At 32.6% G+C, this 11527-nt stretch overlaps 1 protein-coding gene across 1 annotated transcript; it reads right to left on the bottom strand.

The window, feature by feature from the left end:
- Nucleotides 1-2773: 2773 nt before the first annotated feature.
- LOC139858105 (G2/mitotic-specific cyclin-2-like) lies at nt 2774-6368 on the bottom strand. The gene is made up of 10 exons (XM_071846961.1): nt 6217-6368; nt 5675-5810; nt 5505-5561; nt 5351-5396; nt 5159-5269; nt 4940-5065; nt 4759-4851; nt 4447-4668; nt 3762-4039; nt 2774-3132 (listed from the first exon to the last, which is right to left on the bottom strand). The coding sequence occupies exons 1-10, from the start codon at nt 6257-6259 to the stop codon at nt 2988-2990; spliced, it is 1257 nt and encodes a 418-aa protein (XP_071703062.1). The 5' UTR covers nt 6260-6368; the 3' UTR covers nt 2774-2987.
- Nucleotides 6369-11527: the final 5159 nt, after the last annotated feature.

The following is an 11527-nucleotide window of genomic DNA, read 5'->3' as shown; positions in this document are numbered from 1 at the left end:
TTCACAATCCGACAACATTCTTCTTGAATCTCAATTTAACGAAAAAGAAATTTGGGACGCACTCATGGAATGTGAATCCTCCAAAGCCCCAGGCCCCGACGGTTTTAATATGAAATTCTTCAAAAAACATTGGGTCCTAATCAAAAACGACCTCACCAATGCCCTAAATTGGTTTTGGACCACTTCCGAAATCTCCAAAGGTTGTAACGCCTCATTCTTCACGCTCATTCCTAAAAAACCCAACCCAATAGGTTTTAACGAATACCGTCCCATATGCCTCATCGGAAGTTACTACAAAATCCTAACTAAAATATTATCAAACAGACTATCTAAGGTAATCCACAAGGTAGTAGGTAACGAACAAACGGCATTCCTAAAAGGTAGAAATATACTTGACAGTGTATTAATTGCAAACGAAATCATAGATGAGCTAAAACGCAAAAAACAAAAAGGACTCGTCTTCAAAGTCGATTTCGAAAAAGCATTCGACTGTATCGAATGGGAATTCCTATTCAACACTATGCACTGTATGGGATTTGGGCCTAAATGGATCAGTTTTATACGTGCTTGTCTCACATCATCCTCGATATCAATCCTCATCAACGGCTCCCCCACTCAAGAGTTCATCCCGGAACGTGGGATTAGACAGGGAGACCCCATCTCCCCATTCCTCTTCATCATAGTTGCCGAAGGTCTTAATATCTTGACCAAAAGGGCACTTTCCAATGGACACCTTCATGGACTTAAGGTTGGTCGTGACAACATATGTGTAACCCACTTACAATACGCCGACGACACTATCTTCTTCGGTGAATGGAACAAAAGAAACGCAAAACATATCTCCAAACTTCTCAAATGTTTCGAAAAAATCTCAGGATTAAAAGTTAATTTCAAAAAAAGTAATCTATACGGGATAGGCGTCCCAAAAACCGAAACAGTTCAAATGGCCAATTATATAAATTGTTCGGCCGGCACATCCCCCTTCATATACCTCGGACTCCCCATCGGAGTTCCCACATCCAACGTCTCATCTTGGAAGCCTATTGTCGAAAAATTTGACAAGAGGCTTTTTGATTGGAAAGCAAAAACCATCTCATTTGGTGGTCGCTTGACCTTAATCAAATCCATCCTCAGTAGTATCCCACTATACTACTTCTCCCTTTTTCACGCCCCGAATACCATCATTACGACACTCGAAAGCAAAAGACGTAAATTTTTCTGGGGTGGGTCTGAATCTGATAATAAAATTAATTGGATTAAATGGGATCAAATTCTACTTCCACACGACAAAGGAGGCTTAAACGTTGCTTCCCTCTTTAGCAAAAATATCTCACTACTTTGTAAATGGTGGTGGCGGTTTTTAAACGAAAAAATGCTTTATGGGTCAAAATTATCTCAAGCATCTACGGGGCGGGGGGAGGGTTAAACACTAATGTTTCTTGTTTTAATGTTTCAGGACGTACCATTTGGAAAGAGATCATCAAAGCCGGTAAGATTGCGGATAATCTAGGATCTGGATTCTCCACTTCTTTCGCTAAAAACATTGGCAACGGTGAAAGCATCCAATTTTGGAATGATACTTGGTGCGGATCCGAACGTTTTAGCTCCCAATTCCGAAGACTCTACATGCTAGAAACAAACAAAAACTCAACGGTCGCGGACAGAATTGTATCTAACAACACTTTTAATCAAGGTAATTGGTGTTGGTCACGAACACCTACTGGCCGAACCTCCAACGAACTTATGGAACTCAACAACTTAGTCACAACCGTCTCACTATCCGACAAACCCGACTCCTGGAAATGGACTTTAGATACCTCCGGGACTTTCACAACTTATTCACTCACGAAAATAATCAACAACTTAAAATACGGTCAGAATGCATCCACCTTATCTTTACCACGGAACAAACTCATCCCCCAAAAAGTAGGCATTTTTATTTGGCGTTCCATGCAAAATAGGATTCCGGTTAGAGCGGAACTCGATAATCGCGGAATTGACCTTGACACCTTACTTTGCCCACTATGTAACAACCAAATCGAGACCACCGAACACATCCTAGTCCATTGCACCAAATCTACCCTCATTTGGACATACGTACTAAACTGGTGGAACCAACTGCCTATTTCGAACATGTCTTTAGATGATGCAATTATTAATAACCAATCCTTCACAAGTAATGTTATCGGCAACTACATTTGGCAAGCCACGAAATGGACCACTTGCTACCTAATTTGGAAATACCGGAATTTAATGGTCTTCTCAAAGAAGGAATGGGTCCCCGCAACCATCATTTCCGAAATTCAAACACTATCCTTTAGCTGGATCTCAAAACGGGCAAAAAAGAAATCAATGGAATGGCATCAATGGCTAATTAATCCCTCGTTTTATGTCTCTTCTCCACCACAACGGGTTGGAGTTGGATGAGTTTCCGAACGTACATCAGAGTATCATCCAAAAGGTCAAATTATTGGTTTATGTGTGGCTTGATTAAATGGGATGGTTGGGTCCAACTTTGTTGTCGAATTCATCACTGTTAGCTCCTTCTCCCCCCCTGCTTGATTACAAGTCCAATAGCCGCTCATACACTCGTAATTTGTATCTTTTTAGCTCGTCATAATTCCCATTGTTCCATTAGTTTAGATTACCGAAACTCTCGATGTTTAGTTTATATAGGTCCTTTGTAATCCACTTTTATAGTAATGATAATGATAATTTCTTGCTTTTCAAAAAAAAAAAAAAAAAAAAAAAAAAAAAACATGAACAATTAGGCTTTAGGTTGTTCAGAAAACCTGAACCACCATGTAAGTAAACTAACTAACCTAACCCTAGTCCAACCCCTAACATTACTAAGGGCAACAAGGGAAAAGTTGCTATATTATTTCTTCTAAATCACCCACCACCACCAACAGAATAAGAATTTCATCAGTTGAATTGCATTATGTTAGTTAGTATATGAACTACTACAACATATGCTCATTTCTTCATTATTGGGTCTCTTGTACGATAAAATTTGCTGGTTCACACTTTGCTGCATACCCAAACTTTGAAGTGTTGTACTTTCTGTACACCCCGGTTAATTTCCCCGTTGCCGCCTTTTGGTGGAATCCTACTATCATCCTTGAACATTCCCTTTAAAAACATTCAAAAATTCAACAAAATCAGAGATTTTAATACAACAATTAATAATTTATAGGTATATATGATGATCATCATTCAAGAAAGTTGTGAACTTGCTAATTATTTTGGTGGAATCCTACTATCATCCTTGAAACATTCCCTTTAAGAAGATTCAAAAATTCAACAAAATCAGAGATTTTAATACAATAATTGGTAATTTAAAGGTATATATGATGATCCTCATTCAAGAAAGTTGTGAACTTGCTAATTATTTTGGTGGAATTCTACTATCATCCTTGAACATTCCCTTTAACAAGATTCAAAAATTCAACAAAATCAGTAATACAATATTAATAATTTAAAGGTATGTATGATGATCATCATTCAAGAAAGTTGTGAACTTGCTAATTATTTACTCCATGTTAATTCATAAATAATTTGTTATAACCAAATCAAGACTTATATACTTATGGGTCCAGACCAAAATTATCAAATACAATGTGAAATCAAAAAACTTGTCTGTTGGGATAGTTCGTCTGAGTGAAATTTCATTAATTCATAAGTGCTTTATAAAGTATAGATCTGATTTATATGTAAAGATGGAAATTAATTGAAGTAAATCAAGAAAGATTAGTGCTTACAGAAGCTGATCTTCAGAGTAATTTGTATGCCATTCACATGTCTTAGACCATTGTTTCAGCCCATAAAGACTGCATTGAGCAGTGTACACTGAAGCTGCAGCCAACAATGACGGTGCAAACTTGATCATCTCGTATTCTACGAGACAAAGCTCCATCAAGAAAGATGAAATTAGCTCCAGTTTTGACTCCGATTGTGCCGCCTTAAGATATCTTTTCAAGAACACATATGGGGTTGGAACTGACATGTTGAATTCCAATGTGTTCAACATTAACTTTTCCTGCAAAGAAACGTGAAAAACTTTAAATTTTGTACCATTTCCATGTCCCAAATGCACACAATATCAAAATCAATGAAAAGTTTCAAACTTTTTCTTCCATATCAAAAATTTCCCTATAAATTTTCAATAATTAAACAAATTTGAGCTATGTCCCAAAGCACACAATATCAAAATCAATGAAAAGTTTCAAACTTTTAATTCTTGATATATTTATAAGATCAAATTCCAAACTTTTTGTTAAAAATTTCATACTTTATAACAAACTTTAGTAATGAAGTTACTTTACAACATTGAAGTGTGTTGAACATGTTTGATTGTTGGTTGTATTTCAAGAATTTTACTCCATGTAGACATAAATAATAGATAAAACAATATTAAAATCAAGCAAAAAAACCAACATTCTGTACCATTTCAAGAATTTCACTTCTGGAATAAGCTTTATCTGAGATGAAAATCAAATCATCAATAACAGGGACCGAAACCTCCTCATATTTACAAGCCAAAAGCATTGCAACCAAACCAACCAATTGCAGCTTCTTTCTAACCATATTTTGCTTAGCCAAAAACCTGTCTATTAGGTTAACCGTCAAGAACAACGTCTCATGCTGAAGGTCAAACTTATGCTGCACCTGATATAATTTCACAGTAAACTTTTATCAATAACTAGTTGTCAGTAATTAGTAAAATGTAAAATAAATATGAAGAAATTTTGAATTTACCTCAATGAGCCAGTCAATTAGTATAGATCTCATCCTCTCATTGATATCAGATTGCTGTGTTAACATATAATTTGCTGAAACCATGCCATAACTCTGCAATTTAAGTAACCCGTTTAAGTTATCATGTGGGACCGAAAAAAATATAAAAAGTTTCTATTTTTGAAAAAATATAAAAAGTTACCTCAGTCTTTCTATAATGAGAATATAGATCTTCGACATATTCGACAACTGCTAGGGGATTTTTGGTGTCTGAGATATCGATATCCACGACTGATTCTTCAAATATGTCCTCCATTTCAACCTCCTGCTAAGAAAATTTTGAAACTTTAAATTAAAGTTTAAAATAATAATAAAAAGGGGTTCTTATTTGGGCACAAAAGACACGAACAAAGATCAATACCATATGATCTTTTTGAGGTTCTGTTGTTTCGAGCGACATGGGCTCGGGTTGATACTCCACATCTTCCCACACCTTAAAACTCTCGGTTGATTGTTTTTGCTTCAAAATATCCTGAATATATTAAAAATCAGCTTATTCTAAAGAACAATTTTCATGTGTATGTAGTTAAGTTCATTAGCATTCTGAATATACCTGAGGGAAACATTGTTTCTTGTTGGCAATTTGAGCAGCAAGTTTCCTGTCACAATTATTACAACAACTAAATCAGTGTTCTGAATATACCAAAATCCCTATAAGGCTTTAGAAAAATAGATGTATAATTTGTAATGGGTCAAGGTCAGATTACCTTGTGATTGGTCTATGAACTTGATTCGGTACATTGTTTTCATTGTTTCCGTTTGTTCTAAAGATCGAAGTATAGTAAATATCAGCTCAAACAATCATATACATGTCTATAGTATAATGCAATTTATGTTTAAAATAATTAATTTTGTAAGAAATTTAAAGAATACATACTGTGATAAACCTCTCTTGTTGACAGCACAAGGATAAACTTGAGCTCCCCCATTCTGATTAATTGCACCTAAAGGTCTTCTGTTGTTATGACTAATTTCAACACCAAATTTTCTGGTAACCATCTTCTCTCCTTTTACTTCACAAATTAAAACACAGATTAAGGTCAACATATGTAAAAAGAAACAATCCCAATTCATAAACAACAATAATCAGTTATAGTTTTAAAGATTTAGGGTTTTCAGATTAAAAATTGTAAACTGATAGAGCAAGAAAACGTGACCTAATTATATAAGAATAAAAATCCCAATTTTATAAGAATCATTCTTAGATTCAAATTTAGGGGGTTCTTAAATTTCAAAAATCCTGATCTAATTTGAAACAATATTTGTGCATACAAATAACTCTAACACACGTCAATATCAAAATCAAACCAAAACCCAGATTCAAAGACAGAATTCAAATTTAGGGTTTTTAATAAAGTTTCAAACATGTAAGCTGCCAGTAAATCTTGATCTAACTTTAAATAATGATAAAGCATTTACCTTGCAAATTTGAGGGTTTGTTGTTATCAACTGAAATCTCCATTGATTTAAAAAATAATCTGAAATCCGGAGAAATTAATCAAACCCCAATTTACAAGATCTCAAGAAAATTAATCAAGAAACCGAGAATTTAAAAGCACCCTACAATGTAGCAGATTAGGGGCCTTTAAAGTTAAATTACACCCTTAAGATCTGATATTAATTTGGGTGCATTAACTAGACAGAAGAAGAAGAACCAATGAAGAGAGAGAGGGACAGAATAATTGGGGAAAGTGTGTCTGAAGAAGGGGTAATATATTTGAAATCAACGGCTAGTAAAATTATTCCGTTGGATTTAAATAAAGTAATAAAATTATCAGAAAATGGATGACTTTTTTTAAGTTTTTGGGCAGCTAACCAGCCAACGGTAAGGTTTTGGCTTCAATGAACATGTGATTGACACCTTTGATTTTTTTTCAAATATTTGTCAAGTATTTTTTATATATATTATTATTATTGTTATTGTTATTATTATTATTATTATTATTATTATTATTATTATTATATTATTATTATTATTATTATTATTATTATTATTATTATTATTATTATTATTATTATTATTATTATTATTATTATTATTATTATTTGTTATTATTATAATATTATTATATAATAATAATAATATTATTATTATTATTAAATAATTATTATTATATTATTATTATCATATATTATTATTATTATTATTATTATTATTATTATTATTATATTATTCTTAATTATTATAATTATTAATAATTAATGTTATTATTAATTATAATTATTTTTATTATTATTTATTATTATTATAAATTATAGTTATTTTTATTATTATTTATTATATATTTCATAATACGTGTATATATATATATATATATATATATATATATATATATATATATATATATATATATATATATATATATATGTTATAATTATTTATTATTACTACTTACTATTAAGTATTAATTATCATCTATTATTATTATTATTATTATTATTATTATTATTATTATTATTATTATTATTATTATTATTATTATTATTATTATTATTATCTTTCCCTTTTTAAATGACTAATTATTAAAATTTAAATATTTAATTTACTTTGTTGGTCCCTGCACCATTCTTTCATACACAGTTTAAGACAAAACTTAACACCAATGATAATCATTATTTCTTTTTGTTTTGTTTTTGTAGTATTTGTTATCTTCTTTCTTGTCAAAAACCATATGTACACTACATTGCATATTTGCATCTAACACCAACCCCACCATCACGTTAATGATGACATATTCGTCTTACACACATATCATTCATTTTAGGCGTCTGTAGTTTTCTTGATTCCACATTACTAACATAATACGGAGTAATATTCAACATATTTGTCTTCTTAGAAATGTATAATTCATTAATTCATCAACCACTGCGCATAACTTGATTTCATTTCTTCATCATTTGAGCATGACTCTAAAACCAAATAAATTCATAAAACGGGGTTGATTTTCTTTTGCTTACCGTTAACCTAAGTGGGATTTACTTAAAGCATATCTAATTGAAGGGTTATATAGAACTTTTTGTTGGTCCACAATCAACAACCTAGAACGTTTATATAAGATCAATTGAACAGAATAACAACTAGGTTATAAAGTACGGAATCAATTGAACTTTACAGATAAATTAGCACAAAGAAAAAGCAATAATGGAGAAGAGAATTGTTATAGAATTGACGAATTGAAATGAATTACGTGTTCCCTATTTATAGATTTGAGAAACAAACTTCTCAAATCTTATCGAATCACTTCCTAAACAACCATAGCAAAATATAAGGAAACAATATAATTCAAATCTTCTTAATTATCTTCTCCTAGAAATCAGAGATATTCGCTTTGATATAATCTGTACGCGTATTTAATTTGATCTTGATCTTCGTTCAACACCAATAGAATCTGTATCTTTTGTAGAGCAGAGTCTGTGTTCTTCAATATTTCAGACTCTAAATATTACAGACTCTAAATTTACAGACTCAAACAATACAGACTCAAAATATTTGACTCATCAGATTCACATAATTCCTAACAATCTCCCCCTATTTGATGATGTCAAAACACACAAGTAAAATTTATAAGTTATAATAAATCTGTGAATATTTGAACAAGCTTACAGACTCTAATGCTTAGAACCAACCAGTTCTTCTTTTCTTTCCTCCACCCTTTCTTTGACTTGAAGATTCTCTTGGAACTCTTTTCCTCTGAAGTTTTGCATGCTCATCCTTGATAATATCACTCATGAATCTCAAACTTGAACTACTTTCAATCTCAATCAAATTAAGAAACAGAAAGCCAACCAATTTTCTTCTGAATGGTAGACTGTTCAGATTCACACTTTTTAAGTAGTGCAATCAGGTGGCTCAACTGTGTATCTTTGAACTTATCAACTTTCATAAAACATTGTGTTTCTTCTATCTTTATACATCAAACCTTCAGGATCTGGCAAATAAGCATTATCTTCAAATCTTACATGACTTGGAACTTGAAACAAAGGATGCTTTTCATCTTCAAAAATCAGATTTACCCCATCAATTTTTATTCTTTCATCTTCTGAGTGAATTCTACAGTATCCTTTATACTCTTCTTCTGCTATCATACCCAGTTCATATGAAACATGAACTAACATATGAATTTGTCTAAGAACTTCTGGCTTCAAATCTTATTCCTGCAACTTTCTAACACATCTTGCAATAGCTTTCCACTCAAAGAAACCTAAAATAAACACCTGATCCAGATTAATTAACCTTTTGCTCTTATTATCTAGAACCAACTCAACACAAATAACACCATCATCATTCCTCCTTAAAATACAATCAATAATTGTATTGTCTTCAAATCCTCTATAAGAAAATCTATCATTTAATTTTTCAACCAGCTCTCTTTCTTCCTCTAACCTTGTTAGCACAAATTTTTCAGCTTTAGACTTTGATTCTTGTTCTTTTATCATCTGCAAATAGACTTCAACAGACATTCCTTCTACAGCAGCAATTTTTCTGATTAGATCATCAACAGCTTCTTCAGCAGGACTCATGTGTCTTTTACCAGCAGCCTTCTCCCTTCTTTGCACATTTGAGTCTGATCTTTGTTTCATAGATTCTTCTTTCTTTTCTGCTCTTGCCCTTCTTCTTTCTGCCCTGTCCAAAATAGATGATATCATATCATTATCATTATCATCACTATCACTATCATCATCACCAGATTCTATGATGATAACACTTGATTTACGCCCTTCAGCTTTCTTCTTCCTTTTTGGAATAATCTTCTTCCTTGTGTACATCTTTGTAATTTCTGGTTTGGATTTTTGTTGAGCTGTATCCTCCCCCTCAATCTTAGATTCACCTTCACTTTCAGCATGTGACTGTTCTGCAACCTTAGGCTCCCCCCAGCCTTAGGCTCCCCCTCAACCTTTGCATCCTTATCAACTCTTGTAAAACCTCCAACTCCTACAATCCAAGGAATCCAATCACCTACACCATCATTAACAAATTTAACCCTTTTACCTGGATGCTTTGCAATAAAAGCATCAATTTCATCACTTTTTCTCTTGTTCTCCCCCTTTTTGACATCATCCAACTCCTCATCAGACATAGGTGGAGGATCAATATGAGTAACATGATCATACACATTTTCAGACAACCTCTTAATTGTACCAAGTTCTGTAGATAGACCAGCAACTTCAGATCTAAGACTATCCATTTCACCAGCAGCTATCTCCATTGAATCTAACCTTCTGTTAGAACATGAGGTAGTTGCTTCATCTTTCTGTACCTACATCATCACACCTGTCAAATTCCCAACCAACCTTCTCACCCCCTCCAGCTCATTCCTAGTTGCCAAGTTATTATTCAAGTTATTAAACTCATCCTACACACCCTTCAGCTTGTCATCAAACTGTCCAGTCCACTTGGTCAAAGTATTAAACATACCAACCAAATCAACTGGTGCCTCATGTTGGGGTGGAACATCAGCATTGGGTGATTGTGTTGGTGGTGTGTTCTTGAAATGCCCCGTTCATATTAATTATAAACGTTTCATATTAATTGATTTCCTTGCGAGGTTTTGACCTCTATATGAGACGTTTTCAAAGCTTGCATCCATTTTAAAATAACCATAACCTTTATTATTGAATAAAGGTTTATAAACATAAGTTTTGATTGTCGATCAAAGACAATCTCCTCAAAATACATGTATTTTACACACACCATTACATACTTGCCAACAATATATTACAAATACAGTTTCCGAATGCAAGTTTATTTATTTAGAAAAGCATGATGACTCCAAATCTTGACGTTGAGTAAACATGCAACAGCGGAAGCTTTCTAATAATCACCTGAGAATAAACATGCTTAAAAAGTCAACAAAATTGTTGGTGAGTTATAGGTCTAGTTTCTATATAACAATCATAACATTTAATAAGCCACAAGAGTTCATTTAATTAAATGTGCAGGATCATTACAACTGCAAAAATCATTCATACGATGAGTCGCCTGGTAACCGACCTTAACATAGAGCGCTTAAGATATCTGGCATCATACATTCCACTATTCAAATGTATGACAAGGACCCTTCGAAGTACTAAAGCATTTCCACTATTCGAAAATGGGGGTGGTTGGTGCCCGTAGATCTACCTTTAGGATTCGCGTCAATTAGTGTTTTTCACTAATTATTAGATTACCAAGCATAATAATAATAAATACAGATATCCGGTATAACAAAACAATCGTAGAATGTAGTTTCATGAACTTGTGCTTATTTTGTAAAACATTTATAAATTTGCATGTATTCTCATCCCAAAATAATTTAGATAGTGAAAATGGGACTATAACTCACTTGTGATGATTTCCGAATAGATGGTAATAAGACTTGGCCTTTGACAAATTCACGAACCTAATAATAATATTCTTGTGTCAAGATATATATATAATTAATATTCCATACTTATGATACTTGTGATAATTTTAATTGTCCTTTGTTAGTAGTCCAACAGTCCGATAGTCCAATAGTCCGATAGTCCAACAATATAAATATATATAAATATAAATGCGTATATTGTGTTAGAATTCACTAACACTATAATATATTGTCTTAATATAGTAAGACACATAATATGTATATTGTCTAAAGCAATCCGCGACCCATTGTATACATGTCTCAGGCTCGATCACAACTCAAAGTATATATATATTTTGGAATCAACCTCAACCCTGTATAGCCAACTCCCACCTTCACATATAGAG

This window comes from Rutidosis leptorrhynchoides, chromosome 7, assembly GCF_046630445.1.
Source record: "Rutidosis leptorrhynchoides isolate AG116_Rl617_1_P2 chromosome 7, CSIRO_AGI_Rlap_v1, whole genome shotgun sequence".
Taxonomy (NCBI): Eukaryota; Viridiplantae; Streptophyta; class Magnoliopsida; order Asterales; family Asteraceae; genus Rutidosis; species Rutidosis leptorrhynchoides.
The sequence above is the reverse complement of the archived record's forward strand: the minus strand, read 5'-3'. Positions and strand labels throughout refer to the sequence as shown.